This window comes from Capsicum annuum, unplaced genomic scaffold, assembly GCF_002878395.1.
Source record: "Capsicum annuum cultivar UCD-10X-F1 unplaced genomic scaffold, UCD10Xv1.1 ctg3595, whole genome shotgun sequence".
In the NCBI taxonomy this organism is placed as follows: Eukaryota; Viridiplantae; Streptophyta; class Magnoliopsida; order Solanales; family Solanaceae; genus Capsicum; species Capsicum annuum.
The window spans coordinates 1051927-1074483 of record NW_025842902.1 but is presented as its reverse complement, the minus strand read 5'-3'; the positions used below and the strand labels follow the sequence as shown (position 1 = coordinate 1074483).

General features: G+C 32.5%; 2 protein-coding genes across 3 annotated transcripts; one reads left to right on the top strand and one right to left on the bottom strand.

Moving 5' to 3' along the window:
* Positions 1-9107: 9107 nt before the first annotated feature.
* On the top strand, positions 9108-11981 carry LOC107878346 (30S ribosomal protein S6). The gene is made up of 5 exons (XM_016725304.2): positions 9108-9442; positions 9640-9694; positions 9787-9843; positions 10755-10832; positions 11200-11981. The coding sequence occupies exons 1-5, from the start codon at positions 9185-9187 to the stop codon at positions 11655-11657; spliced, it is 906 nt and encodes a 301-aa protein (XP_016580790.1). The 5' UTR covers positions 9108-9184; the 3' UTR covers positions 11658-11981.
* Positions 11982-12274: 293 nt separating this feature from the next.
* LOC107878320 (pentatricopeptide repeat-containing protein At3g48810) lies at positions 12275-16247 on the bottom strand. 2 transcript variants are annotated; one of them, XM_047403213.1, is made up of 3 exons: positions 13609-16247; positions 13417-13489; positions 12275-12994 (listed from the first exon to the last, which is right to left on the bottom strand). In XM_047403213.1, the coding sequence occupies exon 1, from the start codon at positions 15762-15764 to the stop codon at positions 13770-13772; it is 1995 nt and encodes a 664-aa protein (XP_047259169.1). In that variant the 5' UTR covers positions 15765-16247; the 3' UTR covers positions 12275-12994; positions 13417-13489; positions 13609-13769. The 2 variants fall into 2 exon arrangements, with proteins under 2 accessions (XP_047259169.1, XP_047259168.1); XM_047403212.1 differs by having other exon boundaries at positions 13417-16247.
* Between the last annotated feature and the right edge of the window lie 6310 nt (positions 16248-22557).

Here is a 22557-nt window from a genome sequence, read left to right as displayed (position 1 = left end):
ATCTCATTGATTGGTTATTGGTTTTGTATATTTAAAATTGAAAACCAATAAATCAAAACAATAATAATTAAAACCAAATCGGACCGATCGATGTGCACCCCTAGAAGAGAAAAGTGATGTATCCATAAAAGCAAAATTTTTTACAATTATCAGTCCTGCAAGAAAGAGATGCTACCTATTTTTCTTTATAAAGTCATATTCCTAAACTCATTATTGAGACAGAGAATGCAAATCCTAGTAAATTACCTATTGTGGAATAAGTCAAGAAATTTGTTTTTAATCTCAATGGGCATAGTTCAAGTGGTCTAGATGGATTGACTAGCAGATTCTACCAGAGTTGATGGGAGATTGTGGGTTAGGGCATTTTTAGAATAGTTTAAGATTTTTGAAGAGGCAACACTCCTTCCAAGTCAATTACTCATATTAATTTGGTTCTTTTATTTTAAAAAATAAATTATGTCTTTTTCAGACTTAAGACGAACTAGTCTAAGTAATTTTATCAACAATATTTTTTCTAGTATTTTTATGATAAAATTGAAGAATTATTGCCAAGATTAATTTCTTCAAATCAATCAGGTTTTATGAATGGCAAAAACATCATTGATAATATGTTGTTAACTTAAGAAATTGTAACATATATTAGAAAGAGGGGCAAGATAACTAATGTGGTTATAAAGCTTGAAATTTCCAAAGCTTATGATAGAGTATCGTGATTTTTCATGATGAAAGTTTTGAGAAGGATACGATTTTTAGAAGTGGTGGTAGATCTAATTTGGAGACTTGTTTCCAATAGTTGATACTTAATCTTGATTAATAGCCAAGCTCATGGTTTCTTAGGGAGATCTTTTATCTCTAGATTTATTTATTCTTTCAGCTGAAGTTTTGTCTAGGACCATAAATGTTGCTTTTGATGATGATCTGTATATAAGGTATGACTTATCAAAGTAGAGTGAAAATATTAATCTTCTTTCTTATCTAGATGATACAATCATTTTTACTTCAACTAGCAGTTATTCTTTGAAGAAAATCATATGCATTTTATAGGAGTATGAAGTTAAATCAGGACAGAAGTTGAATTAAGAGGAGTGCTTTCTACTTACACCAAAATGTAGTTGTTGAAGATAGACTTTTGGTGGAGGAATGGACAAGAATAAATAGAAGGCATTTCCTTTGACTTAATTAGGGTGCCTTGTGTATCATGACAGAAAGAGGAAGGAGCACTATATTGATAGGATTAAAAGGGTAAAATCAAAGTTATAGGCTTGGAAAAGGAACATGCTTTCTTATGGAGGTAAATAAATATTAATGACCAGTATTCTACGAAGTGTCTCCATACGTATTTTATCAGCCATAGTTCCTTCTAAATGTGTTATTAAGGAACTTCATAGAATTTTCTCTAATTTTTTTAGAGTAAGAAAGTTCCAGGAAAAAGTAAATACTGGACTACTTCAAAAAATAGTTTGTTTACCTAATCAATAAGGAGGTCTGGAATTCAGGTCTATTTTTGAGGTATCACAAGCCATATATGTCAAACTGTGGTGGAGATTCAAGACTAAAAATACTCTATCTGCTAATTTCATATGAACTAAATACTGCAAGAAGTAAATAAATTCTCTTGTTCAGTGAAAAAAGGTTAAAAATTGTGGAATTATATGCTGAAGTATATGCTTCCAAATAGGGAAAAAATTGGGTAACTTTTTTGATGGAAACCTAAAGGAGTTACCTCTTCTATATGGTTTGATAATTGGACTATGTTGTACTCATTATTTAATAAGCCGTTAGAGGTACTTACTTGTCATGCTCTTACAAATATAGAAAATTCTTAAACTGATACAGATTGGATTATGATTTAATGAGGAATTATCTGCCTAGTAATATTATTGAATATGTGCCACAACACTTGAATTATTGCATACGTGATGATATGGGGAATTGACCTTGGTGGACCAAAACAAGCTCAGGAAAATTCATACTGGAAAGTGCACGGAGGTTGTTCAGAAACAAAGAAAAGGAAATTGTTTTTTTTAAGAATATTTGGGTGAAAGGACTTTATTTTAAAATACCTTTCCTTACTTGAAAGGTATAGACTAATAGAGTTATTGTATCTACAGTTATGGCTAGGAGTGTCAAACGGGCCGGACCGGGCCAACCTGGAACCGACCCTTCTATTTTAATCAGGTTGAGGGCCGATTAAGGGCCAGTTTTGGCGCTAGACGGGTCGGGCTGGGTTAGGGTGGGTTTTAATTTTTTTACTGTTGGACCCGGCCCACTTAACCCAACCCGATCAAACCCATAAAAATTCGGTCAAACTCGGTTAAAAAAATGGTCAAACCCGATCAAAAATATAAAAAAAAAATTCTTTCAATATACATTACATATAGTCATATACCCACCTATATACATCATAAATACGTTAAATAATATATATATACACAATATATATAGTATATACTACATTACAATTTAAAAAATATATACACATATACACAATTAGTCAATTACTTATATATACACACCATTCAATGTATATATACTACAACTTATAAAATATACTACATTATATATACATTACAATATATATAGATATAGTTATATACTAATTTATAAAATATATACACATGTATATGTTAAATATACACTTCTATAGAAGATATATACACGTGTATATGCACCATTCAATGTATATACACTACTACTTATAAAATATACTACATTATATATACATTACAGTATATATAGATATACTTAAATACCAATTTATAAAATATATACACATGTATACGTTAAATATATACTTCTATAGAAGATATATACACGTGTATACGCACCATTCAATGTATATATACTACTACTTATAAATATACTACATTATATATACATTACAATATATATAGATATACTTATATACTAATTTATAAAATATATACACATGTATACGTTAAATATGCACTTCTATAGAAGATATATACATGTGTATACGCACCATTCAATGTATATATACTACTACTTATAAAATATACTACATTATATACATATTACAATATATATAGATATAGTTATATACTAATTTATAAAACATATACACATGTATATGTTAAATATACACTTCTATAGAAGATATATACACAAATATACAAAACATATGCTACTTAATATAATAAATTAATAATATATTAGAATTAAGTTTTTAATTTAAAGTAGAAAACTAGAAATTCAATTTAAAATTTTAAATCGTTAAATGAAAAAATATAAAAAGCAAGGACTAAGGAGTGAATGAATTTGGTGAATTTTATTGATTGCAAAATAATCCGAAATTTATAATTTACATGAATGAAAAATCTACAAATTATGCATCATTTTTTTCAATTTATTCATGTTAATATTACCAGGAACTTGCATAGGTAGTTGAAGTCAATGGGAGCAAAACCATGCATTGGACTTGATTCTGCTGAGTTCTCCCGTGAAGACATAATTTCTTCAAGTTTCATCTCGTCGCTTGGCTCCGGTTCTATTCCTTGGTTTCTTCTTTCCGCTCTAATCCAATCTCTGAGGCAAACTAGAACATTCATTGCATTGCTTCCCAATGAGTGTCGGTTGTCTCCAAGCTGCTGTCGTCCCTAACTAAAGGCGCTCTCTGATGCAACGATTGACATTGGAATATTCAAGATATCTCTAACATACTTGAAAGCACAGGATATTGTGTTTCATTACTCCTCCACCAATCCAACGTTTTGATTCGTCGTCTGCGATCCTCTAGTGCTGACCGAAGATAATATTTCAGCTCTTTCCGATAAGTTGATGTGTAAGTTCTCTCATCAACACTATTCCAACAATTTAAATCATAAAAGGAATCAAGAAAACCACTATGTGCCGGCCTTTTAGAAGATGGTGGCTCCTCGGGTGGATGAGGAGCGACAGTTGGAGTGATATTTGTAGGTACGGCTAAATCAAATAAATCAGCATAGTGATTATATAATTTTTCTATGTAATCCTTTGAATCAACCGTAGCCGTCCACAAATCAGGTTGTACTTGTTCAGAATCATGGTTAGTATTTATTTCTAAGTTAGTATAAATAAGAGTACTAAAGTGACACATATTATTATATTTCATGCAAGGATTTAGCATAGCACCAACTAAGTAAATAGGGAGAATCGAAAAAAAATATTTTTTAAATTTCATAAACATGGCGCCAACAGCTTCTTTATAACCTTCTTTATTTTTATATTCTTTGAGTAAACCAAAAATATCGGCTATATATGCCAAAATATTACAAACAGTAGGATAATAAGCACCAAAAAATTCAACCGTAGCTACATAAAATTTTTCTAAAAACTTAACAAGATCATTAATTACAACCCAATCAGAATTATGTAGCATCCAATCAGCAAAATCAGCAAATGAACCGCAATGTTGGTTAAAAGTTAGTGTAATAGGAATTCTATATTTATAACAAGTTTTTAAAAATTCATACGTAGAATTCCATCTAGTATGAATTTCCTCAGGCATCAAATCGGTGTAAGTCCATTTTCTTGACATTTAAATTTAAATTCTCTAATTCTCGATCTATGATTATTTCCTTGAATAAAACCAACAGCAAGACGAATTTTTTCAATATAAAGCTCAAAAAACTCAAGACCATCTTTTACAATTAAATTATATATATGACATGCACACTTAATATGAAAAATTTCAAGCAAGGGCGGAGATAGAGTAGATTTTAATTTTTTAATAGCAGCCTTGTTGTTAGAAGCATTATCAAAAGCAATACATAAAATTTTATTTTCGATACCATAATATCCGGCAATTTTAACAATATAATCAGCAATAAATTATCCAGTATATTTACGATCTTCATCATATAAAAAAGCAAGAATACGTTTTTGTATCACGAAATTACTATCCATCCAATGACAAGTAACGGTTAAATAATCATTTTTATTTACAGCACGACTAAGATCAGAAGTTAGGGACAATCTACATTGAATATTTTTAACAATGTTGATAAATAAAAATAATATTGTGAATGAAGTCTAAAAATATCAGACCGACAAGTAGTTCTAGGAATACCATTAAATATAAGATTATAAATTGTTTGTATATAATGAATAAAGGCTTCAGAAGAAGGAAAACTAAAAGGCAAACAACCCACAACTATCATTTTAGCTATTTCTTCCTGGTCCTTCAATTTATTATACTTCTTCGCTACGTGACCGGTTGCTGGGTCCATTCTAGTTTGTGTTGGCCCACCAACATCCCCACCACTTTGTACAATATTTAACTCTCTTTTTTGATCTTCAGCTATATGTCTCATTAACGTACCCATAGCCCCTTGCTTGCCTCCACTTCTATGCTTATATATTTGTTGACAAATATTGCATTGCACCTCAATATCTGATATACGTTCAAAAAATTGTCATGCAACACTAGTTCTTTTACGAGGTCTTGGGGTACTGGGAGGACGGAGAGGGAGATTAACCGATTCAGATCTAACGTTAGCATCTCCTACTGCGGGTGTCTCAGCAATATTTTCATTATCTTCGTCTAAATTAACCACATCTACTTCATTTTCTTCTTCTATACCGTAATTTTTCTGAGCTTCTACATAATCCATATCGTGAGCACCTACACCTATTTTTTCCTCAAAAGGTGTACCAAGCGGTACTGGAGGTGAAGGCACACGAGTATATCTACTACTTGAACTACCCTACCGCTAGTAATTCGCTTTTTACTACCACTACCACTTTCGGGATAAATTTTTTTAACACCTTTTGTAGCGAGGTTTCTTAATTTATCCATAATATAAATTAAATTAAACTCAAAATATTCAAAATACACAAATATAATAAAATTAAATATTAAACAATTAATACAATAAATAAAAATTAAATATAAGAGATGGAACAACAATACCAAATTTTGGAAGTATCCAAAGGTTGCGACTTTAGAAACTTCCGCTCGTACTTTGTAAATGAAAAAATAAAAAATTAAAGTGACCACTTTAAGAAATTAAATATATTGAATATTTGAGAATTGAGAATTGAGATTTGAGAGAGTGAAAAATTATGCGAAAAATGATTTGAAGTTGTAGGGTATCTATAGAATTTTTTTTGGGATTAAAAAATATTTTTTAAAGTTAATTTTTTTTTTTTAACAAATGGGCCCAAACTAGCCGTTGGACCCAAAAACGGCTATATAGTCGTTGGGCCAACGGCTAGTTTGACCCAAAATCCCAATTTTTTTTAAAAAGGTATCCGGGCCGGGTTAGCCGGGCCCATTTTAAAAAAATAACCGTCCCGGGACCCGGAACCCTAAAGCCCTAGGGCTTACCGGGCCGGGTTAGTTACGAGGGTCAGATAGGGCCGACCCACTTGACACCCTTAGTTATGGCTCTATGGAATCTTAACATTTTCCACGTTTCAAGGTTGTGAAGTTCAAGTTAGGGAGACTATGGAAAATCTATTTCTTAAAAGTAAAGTTGCATCATGTGTTTGGAGCTCTTTCACTACTGCTGCTAGTATTACAAGTCCATGGATTCAAGTGATAATGTCTATAAAGTGTTGGTAGGATGCTAAAGAAATTGGTAGACAAAAGGCAGTTCATAATGTTGTTCCTAATGTTTTTATGGTTTCTTTGGAAGAGAAGGAACAATGTTGAAACACCCTAAATTTTGGCCCTTGGAAATTTCCTGAGCTTTGAGCTCACTGTCCTAGTAGTGACTAATCATATAAGTCGTATGGTGTGGGTAAGGGTCAGGTGACCCTATTTTTTAGGTATTTAGTGGATGGTGGTTTGGTTTTCTATATTGGTTACGACTGGGTGGTATGAGTCGTTCGGTGATACAAGCATAAAGAGCACAAGGATTACAAGGTTTTATTATGATAATTGATACATTAATGCTATTTAGACAGTTATATCCCTTAAAATAAGTAAATTAATTTAATAATAACATGTATCTGCAGGATGTATCTATCGCAAATTGAATGTATCTTCAAAGACCATAAGTTGGGATTTTAGAAAATTTTGAAAAAAGTTGGGATATTTAGTAAATACCACTAAACATGTCGTTATATATGTAATTTTTACTTTAATTAATCTAGATGAATTCTTGTGGAGTAAATTTAAGCTAAATTATTCATTTTATTTTAATTGTTTAATACACTTTTTTTTTTTTAAATTCCTCTATTTATGCAAACATAAAGAATAGTTTAAGAAATTATTTATATCCTTTTATTGTTATTAATGGCTCAAGATCCATGTTTAAGAAGTTGAGTTAATTATTTAGCCCAAAGTCTTGATTCGGATAAAATTGTTGAAGTTAGAGTTATTTTAAAACTTTGATGTTTAGTTTATTTTATTACTTAGAATTTTTTGAATAAATTCAAGATTCTTAAAACAAGGTTTTTTTCAAGCAACTTAAGATTTTTTTCAAAATTAGCCAAATAAATTTAGTCCGTCGAGAATCACACTTTGTGAATTTTCATAAGTGTCTAACACCTTCTTTCGAATTTACTTGAACCGTTACCTAGACTCTGGTTATTTTAAAAAGATTTTCTTGGAAAATTACCCTTTTAAATGGTTTCTTAATTTTCTTGAAATTAAGTGGCGACTCCAAATTATTTTTTTAAATAAAATCAAGTAGACCTTCTTTCTTTTTAATTTTTCCACGAAGTTATGGAACATTTTTGACTTTTTTGAAAAAGAATCGTAATAAGGACCTGTTTTGATTAATTTCACTACATGACACATTTGTTGTAACAGTTACGTCATTTGTTGGGAGAAATCAAGTCAGTTAACCAACAGATATGTAGTTGTTTCCAACATATTACAAATCTGTTGGGCAACGTTATATATCAATAAAAACAAGAATACCAATAACAACAACACCAAGTTGCTATATTACCATACACACACATGAACAACACCAATATTTTTGTTTTTGCCAATACACTAACACCAGCAACACCAATACCAACAACAACAATAACATCAACAAAACAAATATATACCTAGAACACAAACAACACCACAAAATAAACAAACACCACCACCAACAACCACCAACATTCACCAACAACACCAACCAAATATTAAGTGAAGTGATTCAATACAACAACACAAACAACAAGACAAATTTTTCACAATAAATATCTTCGAAAAAGGTCAAAGTGCAAGTTTATGCTATTTTTACAATAATATTTGAGAACAACAATAAAAAATATATATTTCACTCAGAAAAGATACCTCATTTATACCAACCACCATATTATGAGAACAACTATCACAAATTGAAATTTTCTCGGGTTGTTCTTATTTTTTCTACCATCAAAACTCAAAATTATTAACTTATACTTGAAGGTAATACAACTAAAGTTTTTTTTCGTCATTAACTAAAAAATTCTAATTTTTCCAAAAAACAATAAATATAGAAGACCTTACATGCAAAGAGAGAGAAAGTAACGGGCTACAAGAAAGAAGAAAGTGAATGTGGATTCTCAAACAACTGATAGTGATTGAAAATGATAACAAAATTAATCTCTTGTGTCTTATTTGAGGCAATCTGTTGAATTTAAGCATTAGCTGTTAAGAGAAAGGGAAGAGAAGAGGAAACATTGTTTGATTTTTGAAAACTAATGTTATTTAAAAAATGATTGATCCCTTTAATTTAAATGTGTAATAAAAATAGAATTGAAGATTGATTTGTATTTTGAAAAAGATTATAAATTTTAAAAATATTAATTTAATTTCAATTATTTTAATTTTTTTTTTTAAATTGACCTTTTCCTTCGATCAAGTACCAATATTTAAAAGGAGACTTGAAAAGACCTCAATTTTCGCAGATAAAAGGGACTTAAGATTAAAAAGGACTCTCAAGTTATCCAATTAAGTGAGACTCTTCCAAGTTTTATAAATTAGGTGGGAGAAATAATTTTTTTTTTTGATAACTTTGTGAAATTGTTCAATAACTGCCAAAATTGTTCGATAACTGCCAAATTATACAACAACTGCACAAAGTTATTCAAATAACTAATATAATTATCCAACAATTATCTCAATTATTAAAAAAAATTTAATATTTCTTAACAAATTTGTGGGATCCACTTACCCTTTTCTTAATTGGAAACTTGAGGGCTCATTTTTCTCAAAAGCCCGTTTCCTCAAAAATCAAAACCTATCCCCTCAAAAATGGAGTCCCTTCTTCTTATCTCTTCACCTGATATCGGAAAGTTGGTCAGCTCCTCTTTTCCTCCTCCTCAATGTTATCTTTCCATTTCAGCAAATGGGCGCTCTTCTTTATTCCTATACTTTTCCAACAAGAACCTTAGAACCGCTGTTGTTGCTTCAGCATCAAAGAAGAAGAAGAATAAATCTGACTCCCATAGCTTTGTTCCTAAACCTGATGAAGCCACTGGTCCTTTTCCTGAAGCTGTGCTCCTTAGAGAGGTTATTAAAGAAGAATTTATATATCTGCACTAATTTTCATTTACACCCATATGTAATCTGGTTTGTTTATCTGGAATTCTAATGAAATATCGTTGAGCCGAAGCCAATTTTTAAAGTAAGATTGCCTAATCTTAAGAGCATGGCGTAAGTCCGATATTCTTTTGCTTTTGTGTGTGAGTTCTAATTTGATTTTGCAGAGAAAGGTTCAAGAAGACGGGAGATTTCTACCTGAGTTTGCAGATGCTGTAGAGGGTAAGCCATTATATGGTTGCGAATAACATGTTGCTCATTGCTATCTTATTCTTTAGAGGTTGAGGTCACTAAACTTTGAGTCTAATTTGCAGAGGAACTGTTTGAGGCGCTAAATCTGCAGTTGGAAAGTGATCTGAATGTGGAACAGAGTAAGTACAAATCATTCTATGAGCTTAATCTAAAATAAAAAAGCGCTTAAACTTATAGATAGCAGCTGGGATATGTTGTCATCTTCGCTATCTGCATATATTTTCTTTTTCTGGAACGGATGGTGGAATCAAAAGATCCACATGGGAGATATCAAATAAGTAGTTGTTAAGTTGTAGTGACTACACTTACATTAGGTTTAGGTAGAGATAAGTGTGTTATTTGGCGAGCCTTCTACTTTTAAAGGCCACATTATCTATATGAAATGGGTCCAAACATAGAAGATTCATATCACTAATCCCAAGTAGATGATTGATTGATTTATATATGACGGATGTTGGAATCTCATAGATTACCCAGTGGTTAAAAAATGTGTTGTGAAAAAGTATTTTGGGTTCTTTGCAACATGTCATCTGCACAATAAATGTCTTTGTTGCTTATCAGTGCAAGTAGAAGGAGATGCTTTACATATGTTGGAGATACTTTATGTTTTGTTCAACTGAGGAAAACTTTGCTGTATCTGTCAGCTAAAGTGCTGAGCTGCCAATGGCTAGAATCTATTATTGGCTCAACATTTTCAATGATTTGTTTCTCTCAACTGTGGAAATGAGCTTTGGGAATCTGTCATCTGCTTTTCTTGAAGACTTTACTGTAAGATTGGAGACCACCCTTATAATGGAGAAGTTGATACTTGATTCTTTGTGGTTGGATACTTAATATAAGATTGTTTCTGACTAAAGTAACATGCCTTGTGTCATGAATTCTTGCTAATATTGCTTGTACGGGCCGATTAACTCATTGAATGGAATTGAAGGAGTGCAGGAAATTTGACTACTGATTTATTGTTATGGATCTATTTCTTTTCTTTCAATTAATAGTTTAGATTATTTATTGACTTCCCTGCTGTGTACAGTGCGACACTATGAAGTGGTGTATCTGATTCATGAGGATCGTGAAGACGAGGTTGAGAGTGTGAATGCAAAAGTTCAAGGTTAGCTTTTCCTTTCATACATCAAACATCTATTTGTTCTACTAATGTCCGGTTTTTGCTGTGTGCTGTCAAATGTGTTTGCTAAGTCCCCTTTTTTTTAAAAAAAGCAAGTCCCTTTTTGAGCTTATACCTCATGATCTTTTGGAAAGAGCTAAGAAAGGTGGAATAATGCCAAAGGCTAGTATCTCAGAAGTGGCTCTGATCTACCAGATGTTGTAACAACCATAGCTTTCTTGTTCCCCAATCCTCTAAATGACGTCACTTGTTCTAACCATCATCATTTTTTCCCTGTGATTTGACATTTCTGTTTTTCACATCGTGGCTAAAATAATCCTGAAGCTTGTGATTTTTTTCCATAAACATGCAGAATTTTTGAAAGAGAAGAAAGGGAAGCTGTGGAGATTCAGTGACTGGGGTATGCGTAGACTGGCATACAAGATTCAGAAAGCATCAGGAGCTCATTACATTTTGATGAATTTCGAGCTGGGAGCCAAATGGATTAATGATTTCAAGAGTATGCTTGACAAAGATGAGAGAATCATTCGACATCTTGTGATTAAGCGGGACAAGGCAGAAACAGAGGATTGTCCTCCTCCTCCAGAGTTCAATACTGTGTGTGCTGGTACAGATGATAAAAATGAAGAGGATATGGATGATTATGATGACTATGATGAAGACTATTTGGAGGGTGAGTATGACATAGATATGGAAATGAATGATGATGATACTGATGGTGTTATTCTTGTGGACGCTGACGACGATATAGATGATAGGAACAGTAGAAACAGTCGACAAATTGATACAAGATATGAAAAAGGAAAGTAAGTGTGTGAAAACTAGTATTTATTTTGCTCACTGTCCTGGAATTCTGATTACTTATAATTTTATATTAGATAATAGTTTCCCTGATCTTGGTTCTTGGTTTGTACGAAACACCCACTTCCCTCTCTCTTTTTGTTAACCTGTCTAGCTAAAGGAAACTTTGATGATCTATTCGATATACCATGTTCATATGGTGGCTCAATGTTCAATGTAAATCCATGGTTCAAACATATCATACCAAATTGTACAATTTAAACCTCACTATAGTTCTATTATATTTATTCCATGTACGATTAAGACCTCAGTATAATTATCATAAGTTCTCCATATGGTTTTGTTCTATCTATTGTATAGGAGGTTTTGTTTAAATTTTGTTTTGCTTTGGCCTCTTTGAATTCCTTTTTTGGTACTCGCAGCACAGATGAATCTACGAAAAAAAAAGAAGGATTGCAGACACTATTGTAATAACTCGCCATGCAACAGGCAATCCACTGTGAATAGATCAATGTCGACTGGAAAATGGGAGATTATCTTCGTTTGCAGGGTAAATTATACTTTTTTTTGTTTAAATGGTAATAACTGTATTCAAAAACAGCACAAAGGTAGTATTGGAGTTTCTGTACAGTGAGCAAAAAGGCCCAAAAATATAGCCCACTTCTAAATCTCAGAGGGAAATCAATGAAATCTAGTAAAAGATTCTGCCTCACTTGCATATTCCTTTATACACCAAAAATGAAGTAACTGAGATACAATCTAATTTAATCCCCCAAATTGATTTCCGCTTCTCTTCAAAACATTTAATCACCCACTAGGTACAACCTGGAATCATGTATCCCAATTATTTCATGCTTTGTACAGCCCTCTGTACGTACTAACAGGGCAAAAGATTCTGTGTAAAGACCTCTGTACGTATTTACAGGGCAAAAGATAATGTGTGTCCCTAGGCACAAACCATTTGATACCAGCAAAGTTAAAAATAGCTGCCATAGCTGGTCAGTAGTCGGACAATGCCACATATCCCGTGATAGAATAGGAAAATGGGTCAAAAGAAAGGCCAATGCCAATGATGAAGTTGTATCTGAGATTTTCAAATACTGATTTGTTTTATTCTCCAAGCAAGACCCAGCTTAAATTATCGTTTACAGTTAAATCACCCCTTCTCATTCTATGCATAATGCCTCTTGCAAAGATTCATGCCAAAAAGACCAGTGGAGTTCTACAAAAATTATGGCTGCCATTTTCATGTCTGGTTCCTGGTTCTGCCCTGTCACTTCTTGGGACACACCAAAGAGATACCCTTGGTAGGGATTTCTCATGAAACTTCTTCCAAACTATACAGACTGCATATAAACAATTTTACAATCAGTGTCAAAATAATAGAATTTAATAGCAGGAATGCAGGACTAACAATTTACCAGGCTCCATCTAATAATCTTACGAATAAAAACAGTGGGGATCATTATCATTGAATAGTTGTGGTTCAATTTGATAAAAGACTGATACAAAAAAGCAAGTTAGAAGAAAACAAAATAACTATAATACTAGAAACACAACTTTTTCAGTAAGGGGTTAGGAACCAAAAGGATCTATTACTAAAAGGTACCCACAGAGCATAATGCATGACCTTAAAAATCATTACCGCTGCTACTAGAGCTATCTAATTTTTCAGAGTAGACACTAATTTAAAGGAGCTATTCCGCCTTTTGGTTGTACTTACAAGCTTAAGCCTATAATATCGTAGTAACTATTAGCAATTGAATACCTGCAAGATCTTTTGGTGGGTCTCCGAATTCCTCAAGTCAACAGCAAATGAAATTAGGATTCACCTGCAAAATCTATTCAATAGATAAGTTAAATCAGCTGATAAGCTGGGGATCAACAAGGTGAGAACAAAACCAGTAAACTAACATAAACATGATAAGATGATGTTAAACTTCTTCTGAGGGATTCTTACTAGCCATATCTCCTAAACAAGTTAATGCCACTTCGTCAATGCAGGTCTGGAGAAGGACCCTCCATCGTAAAATTGCTTTAACTGCAACTACTGCTTTCATATCCACAGAAAAGTTTTTTCGTGTATTCATCATTCCAATCGGCTGAAGCAAGTTCACACCTTCAGTCTGCTGCCAATATACTCTCTAGATATTGTAGTGCACTTGTATAGCCCATCTTGCACAACAAATGACGGACTACAACATTCCATGTCGATATCTTGGGTGGAACGCCATCAGTTATCATCCTCTGAAGGCAACAGATAGCAGCTTCCAAACTAATCCAATTGCACAGTCCACCTATCAGACAGGTATAGGATATGAAACATGGACGCAAGCCGAGTTGATACATAGCATTCAGAAGTTGCTTTGCAGATTCAACTTTACCACCCTTACAGTATGCGTCCATAAGTATGTTGAAGGTGAGAACATCAGGTGTAATTCCCCTAACCAACATTTTTGCCACAAGTTTTACAGTTTCCTCAAGCATCCCCATATGACAGAGACCAGATGCTATAGTGTTGTACGTAACTAAATTAAATTCAATAATTTTTTCCTCCATCTCCCTAACAAGCTGAAGTGCTACCGTAAGGTTGTTACATTTGAATAAACCATCCAACAACTCATTATATGTGGTAGTATTACCAGAGCAACCAAATCTTTCCATTTGATTATATAGCATCACTGCCCATTCAATTCTGCCACTACAACACAAACCTTTGATGAATGTGTTAAAAGTAATGGTGTTTGGGGGGCAATTTTCTATTACCATGTTATCTATAAGACAGTAAGCTTGTTCAAACATGCAATTCCTGCAGAGTACATCAACCATACATGTATATACCACAACATTTGGACGGCAACCAAGATTTATCATCCTATTCCATATCTCAGATGCTTTACTCACATTTCCAGATTTAGCAAAGCAATCAATGAGGGTGCTGTAGGTTGTTGAATTTGGATGGCAGTCACTCCTTTCCATTGCACAACAAACAGACACAGCCATATTCATATTACCAGCCAAACACAGACCATGGAGAAGTGTATTATATGCTACAACATTGGGGAAAATTCCCTCTTTGATCATACCATCCCACACATCAAGAGCTTCATACCATCGTCCCATCAATGAATTTCCCTTAATCAAACAAGTAAACGAATGAATATTTGGAGAACAGCCTCTAACAAACATCTTGCTCAGCATAGCACAAGAAAGACCAAGATTTCCTTGGTCAGCAAATGCCTTTAAAATCGTAGTGTACGTGATGACATTAGGATCAACTCCCTTGTAAGCCATCTCATCCAACAAATCAACTGCCTCCTTAATATTATATACCTTAAAAAGACCATTTATCAGAGCATTATAAATAGGAATGGCAGGAGTGAATCTCATGGCTAGTTCTCTGGCTTCTTTTACTTTACCAAACTTACACAAGGAAGACACAATCGTTGTATAGCTCACTTCATCAGGAGAACAGCCCTTGTTTGACATTTCCACAAGTAACTTCTGAGCTCCATCAACTCTATTGTTCTTGCACAATGCTTTAAGAAGAATGTTATACGTATACACGTTGGGAACAGTCCCATCTTTCTTCATGTTACTACAAATAAGATTAATCATGTGAAACCTATTTTCACTGAGCAAAGCATCCAAGAGATGATTATATATCCTAACTGTAGGCTTACACCCAAAATCCTGTATCCTGTAGAATGTCTTCAATGCCTGCTCTGCCGCCTTACCTCTCCTATAGGCATCAATCACACTGATAAATGTATCTTCGAAACAACTAATACCCTCCAATTTCATCTGCTGTAAGAGGTACTGAACACTGTTCATCTCCTGCTTCTTTTCGAGTTTTTCCATCATTATTTTATATGCTAAAGGGGCGTGCTTGAAAGAGCTTGAATTGGCAACCCCTTTGAAATGCTCTAAAGCAGTTGAAATATTTTCTTCATATTTTAGTCTCTTCAATACATCAGATTCCTTTGGGTCAACAGGGTTTTTACCATTTTGACCATTAAGTTGATCAACATTGGAAGTTGGATTTACATTGAGGATTAAAGGAAGAGACTTTTTCTGACCTTTCAACAGCAAAGAACATCCCTTTTTTAAGCACATAGTACAATCAAAGACACAATGTTTATCAAGCTAAGCGAAAGAAAAACCCAAAAGAGGAATTAAGCAGCAACTGGGTATTGAAAAAGAATCCGAGCGACTGAAATCAGGTTTTCAAAAACCACAACATGAAAAAATAATAAAGAAAGAAAGTGACAAGAGTTATCTGGTAGACAAATCATACCTATATCTATGGTGCACTGGATAAACAAGTTGAAATAAAATGCTAATTTTCTCTCCGAGCCGATAGTTTTCCGGCAGGTACGGGAATGCCGGGAACGTCAACGCGTTAGGAGTCGGAACACGGTATGGACCAGCAGGAATTGGGCCGAAGTAAATAGCACTTGACATGAAACTATCACACAAAAATTTAACATTGAAGTTTAATTTTATTTTCTAGCGATATTTAATAGCTTTCTATAATAATAATAATAACTATATGCATATACAAATTCTATGCATATTATATTGGAAAGGGCCTATTGAAAATGTATATATTTCATACCAGACATAATACATAAACATGCACTTTAACTTAATATTAAATTACATCTATAACCTTCAATTTTAGATGTGCACAAATAACTACTTAAACTTATATAAAATTAAATAAGTAGACACACACATTCTATGTGGCATAATATACGTCGGACGCTATATAGGATAAGAATTGACCACTTAGGATGTCATATAAGACATATGTATCTACTTGTTCAACTTTATACAAGTTTAAGTGCCTACTTATGCACACCCAAAGTTGGAGGTCATAGATGTGATCTGCGGTCAAGTTAAAGGACATGTTTATGTATAAGTTTAAGTACCTACTTATGCACACCCAAAGTTGGAGGTCATAGATGTGATCTGCGGTCAAGTTAAAGGACATGTTTATGTATTGTGCCTTCATACAACAATGATACAATTTTTACCCATAAACTTGTTGTTCTATTTTTTTTTCACGAATTATATCAATATGACATATGGATTGTATCAATATTATATATGAATTGTATCTAAACTACTTGAGCTAAAACGATCCAAATTATGAAATAACCACAATATAGAATTTGTTTGAGTTGAATGACCATGAATGTTCAATGATCCAAACATGGGTCAATTATTTTGAAAAGGACTAGCCCATGTCCTTTTCGCATTACATAAAGCATAAGTATTAAAAGCTCATCTACATTGTTTTTTTTATGTTTCACGACTAAACTCATAAAAGTACAAAAGATACACAAAAACTATCACTTTTAATTTGAGAAACACATCTAAATTATCACTTTTAGTTTAAGAAATATACCTAATCTGTCACTTATTAATTTGAGAAATACACCTAAAAGCTGACTAGACCAAATATTTGCTTACAAGTTCTTTAGGTGTGTCTAGCCATTAAAAATTAATCCAATGACATTTTTATTCTTATTTGTTAAAATATTTTTTATTTTAAAAATATTTTTAATTATTTTTTTTGTTCATTTTGAGATACGTGTTTCTCAAACTAATGGGTGACACTTTAAGTATGTTTCTCACACCCTCAATAGCATATATATGAAACTAAAAAAAAAAAAAAAGTTTAAGTGTGTTTCTGACATTTCAATCTTACATAAATTCCAAACATCCTTGTCATATTTATTTAGTTTGTTTGAAAAGTCATGTGGTAATTGAAATTGGTATAATTAATAAGGTAGTAATTACTAGCCTAGTAATTACACAACCTAATAATTATGATGATATGTTTATTTGTTACAATGTAATTATGAGTGTACCGTTTGACTACACAAGTATAATTACATGGTTATATTAAAAATTTTAAAATAAAAATTAATTATCAAAAATAAAAATTTTATATTAAACAAATAATAACTATATATATATTTAAAGCCAAGTCAGAATTTGAGGTCTGTGGGTTCAAACTTTTAAGACAAAACAACGATCTCAAACTAGTGTGAAAAAATAGCAATTTTAAATAACAAATAACATTATTTCATATATTTAAAAAAACGATAAACTACATAAATACTATAAATATAAATACTACCATTATAATTGCACCCGATGAGTTGTCATATTTTGTAATCAATCAATGATCACATCATTAAGTACATTTTCAACTACTTTATTCTCTATATAGCAAATTAAACAATCATTCAAAAAGTCATCTCCAATTCTATTTCGCAAACCATTTTTATCAAACTTTATTGAGGGAAAAAACTCTTTCTATCGTTGCAGTAGCCACAGGTAATATGAAGCTTAACTTCACAAACAAATAAACAAGTCCACATGTCTTGTGCATAGTTGTTTCAACTAATTTCACTGAAAGGTCTCCAAGTCCTTTCAAATTTGAGAAAACATTATCCATTTCTCTCACATAGTAAATGTAATTGTCAAGATCAAACTATGTAGCAAACTTCATGATCTTGTCTTTATCATAATTTATAAAAAAATTCTCGAGACTCAAACTAGTCATGCCAAGAAGCAGATCAATATTCACTTCACTAAAATTATTTTTAAGCTCTAAAGTTGTAAATCAATAACAACATAAAAAACTTTAACACGCAAATGATGAGAATATGTAACACTTGAGATCTTACATTTTAACTTTTCAAGGCCATATTTTTCATTCATTTCAGGAATCATAACACCATTCTTTTCACAAAATAAGGAGATGTCTTCCAACAAAGAATTCCTTTTTAACTCCCTCATTGATTGGAATTGGCTCTTTGTGAATTTAACAAGCTTCATAGCATTAACAATATTTCGATCTTTTCTTTGTAAAGTCATATTCAAATCATATGTAATAGTCAAGATTTTCAACATCAAATGCAACATATAGATAAACTAAGATCTAGTGTCTTGCACTAGACTTTTTGCTGTACCCTCATTTCAAGAACTCCAAGTACATGAACAATTGATGAGAATAAGGAAATGAATTTATGCATTGTCTTAAAATGAGACCCCCAATGAGTATCACCAGGCCTTTGAAGTTCAAGCTCTTGATTTAATCAACTTTTCGTACGAACTTCACCAAATACTAGTAATTCCTCTAATTTTTTAATTTGATCATCTCGGAGTATCACCTTACACTTAAATAGAACCTCCAATAATATTTAAAACATTAGCAAAAATGTCAAAATAATTATTCAAATCATGATGTTTCCTCATAAAAGCTACAAGAGTCAATTGCAATTGATAAGCAAAGCAACATATGTAATATGCCAAAAAATTATCTTTCAAAAAAATTTAAGACCATTAAGCTCTCCTTGCATGTTACTAGCTCCATCACAACCCTGCCTCTATATTTGAATCCACTGAAAGAATGATCTAAAAACAAAGAATAGATCACATCTTTCAATAACTTTGCAGATGTGTCTTTAACATGAACAAGATCAAAAAATCGCTCAACAAGCTTTTCCTCCTTATTGACATACCGCATAACAAGCATTATTCTTTATGAGAAATATTTTAAGTCTCATTAACCAATATCTCAAAGTAATCCTCACCGTTTCTTTGTACAAGACTTTGTAATATCTTTTGGATATTGGGAGAAGTCATGGTGTTATTTTTTGAAGATTTTTCTAATACAATATTTTTTATTTTTTTTGTTCGCATAGCATTTTAAGAGATCTAGAAAATGACCCCTTCTTGTAGAAGTTACACACTCATTGTGACCCCACTATTTACTTCACCCGTATGCTTTTTAAACCTTTCTAAATCCTTATTCCAACTCCAAAAAATTTTCGTTGTGAAAGATACTCACTTTTTTTTCATATCCTCCAAGATCATCTTTAAATAAGTAACAACACAAGCAAAATGCTACATCTTTTTTTATACTACATTCTAACTATTGAGAATACAGAGGTTTAAACCATTCAGAATTAAATTGATCCGGTGTTCCTCCAAAATATCTTATTGAAAATTTAAACTTTTAGATTGACAATGTTTCTTTTGTATGTAATATCTCATTACCTTATTACGTACATTTGGAGAGAATTCTAAAATTTGTTTTCTTTCAACATGATTTGATTTAAGATCCAACTCCGTCAATACTTTGTTCTTTCTGATATTTTGTAAAGATTGATAGGCGATGAAGAACTTGACAAAAAAGAGCTAGGAGTAGTATCTAAAGGAGTTTGAGGCTTAAAAAATTTCGTAATTATATTGACTCCTGCTTAAAGATCCTACAGATCACAAAACGCAAATTATAATGAAATTTCATAAAAGTATCACTTGCAAGAAACTATAAAGAATCAGTATTATGATCACTTGACCAGAAAAATTTACCATTTTATTATGACCAAGGAGAACTAGTATTACAGTTGGTAAGCACAAGAAAAATATTCAATTAAAAAAATTTGTAAAATAAAAAAAATAACCAATTAATCATGTTATAAAGAAATACGACAGGTCGACAATAGTCATTAGTGATACAAGCACGAGGAGAACCAAGAGCATAAGATATTGTCCAAGGTTTAAGCTTCAGAATTGGCAAGGAATTGAAGTACTTTTTAGAGCATTTTGAAGCCTTGTTCAAGAGAAGAAAGAAGGAGAACTTATATACTCAATAGGCGCCTCAAGTAAAGGGCATTGAAGATATTTCTCACTCCAAAGTAACACTCAAGAGGCGCTCCAATTTCCTCCCTCATTAAAGGTGTTTTTGACATTTACTATGTAGTAGTATAAATAGATATTTTATCTTCCATTCTTATTAGATTTGATGAATATTGAAAGGATACTATTTAGTTGATAGCTTTAGTCTTCTAATTTAGTGTAGAATTCGAAACTTTAAGGGTTTTTATGCATTTGGAAGGTTTTTCACTTGTATTGAACTCTTGGCAAGAAAGGTGTAATTGAGGGGGTGTGAATTCCCTTTGGTTCACCTAAGATTGAGGTTCGATCTTACATTGGTGATGTGTTATTGAAGGTTTGATACACCTTCTAGTTCTATTCATTGGTGTTGGTGAGGGTCTCATTACCTATCCGTTACATTTATGCAATCTTCTTCTTCATCTCCTTTCTATGTTGTTTTCTTTGTCTTATGGTTGCTGATTTTTGTGTCTCAAGTCCTTAATTTCGGTTTTTAGCTTTGTTCATGTATCATTTGGTATCAAATCCTTGTTTAGGAGTGTTCCTACATCTCTAAATCTCGGTTTTAGTATCATTATTAAGAAAAAAATTCACAAAAAAAGAGTCAAAAGTCATAGAAAATCACAAAAAAGTGGTGTCTAGTCTTGTGTTGTTGTAGATCCGAACTTAGAATCTTATATCTACACTTTTTACTTTGTCTTTTAAGTTTCTTGTACTAGATCCTTGCTCTCTAGTACCTAGGGAGTCTAGATCTAGTTTTAGAGTGAAGTTTGGTTGAGTTTGAGCTAAGATCCACCATGGCTATGGTGTTTTGAAGCTTTTTGAGCTAGATCCGAAATTGGTATTGTGATTTGGGCGTGTTTTGTGGCTGATTTTTTGTTGGTTGAGTTTGTTTTGGCCTAAGGACCCTAGATCTAAAAGAAAAATTAACATTAGGGTTCATTTGCTTGTTGGTCAAACTTGGTCAACACTTGAATATTCATCTTGTTCATCCATCATCTTCATATCTTAGTGAAGAAGAATATTCAAAGTGTTTGTTTGATCCAAAAAAGAGGGAGAAAAGAGAGTGTGCTTGTTGTTTGTATAAGAATATTCCCTAGTATATTCCTAAGTCATCCAAAAGAAAGGGGGGATCAAAGAACAAATCAAGTACACTTGCAAGTACAGGAGGGGGTATTTCATTTCAATTTTAATTGGAGGCTTGTAAGGGCTCTAAATTTCCTTCTTACCCCCTCAAATCCGAAACTCTTCTTCCCCAAAGGTTGGTACTTGGCCAAAACAAGATTTGGGAAATTGAAAATTTGAAAATGTGACAACCAACCATATTGTGCCACGTCATCACTACTGATCAACCAAATTAGTCTCTAAAATTAGATTTCTTAGTTTCACCTTTTTGATTCTAGTTTCTTTTAAGCTAATTCAAACACTAATTAGCAAGCTAGTAAGTTTCTACTAGATTGGTAATTAGTCTAGAGTTTGTTTAATTCGTGTCTTCAATTTTTGTGTGCTTTTCTCATTTTTAATTCGTAGTATCTTATTGGTTCAAGTCGAAAGCTATTTTTCTTTGAGTCGTCTTAAACAAAAATCAATTTCAGATCAAAGCTTATTCACCACTCAATTCACTTACCAAGTATTGTCGAGTATTCAACACTTGTGAGACCAAATGTGAGGTGAGATCTGAGTGTGAGTATGTGAGGTTATTTGAACTAACTTGTTTGTTGTTTTGTAGGTGTTTTCTCTTAGGTACCTTGACAATGTAAGGAAAAACATCATACACCCCAGATAGTTATAGTATTTATACTACCTCGGATCCTTTTGAAAATTTCCATCAGAACCTTGAAGGTCTACGCCAATTGATTATTCAAGCATGCCATCAAAGCCAAATCACCAGTAACCAAGATACTAGCATTTTTCCTAGTATCAATTATCATTATGTGCAGGTTCAAGATAATATACTTCCACCGGAGGATTCAAGGAGAGTTCCTCAAGAACATACGATTGATGATCAAATTGAGCTCTTGGCTAAGAATTTCAACTTTGGGAAAAATGACAAAGAGGTGATGAAAGGAAGAATTCTTGACAAACTCCCTTGTAATGAGAGCTTCCTAAAGAAATAAATGGTCTGCCATGATCCAAACCTAGGTGAAGGCCATACCTCATGTGAGCTAAAAGGTAACAATGCTATCTCCTACACTTCTATAAACTTAAAATG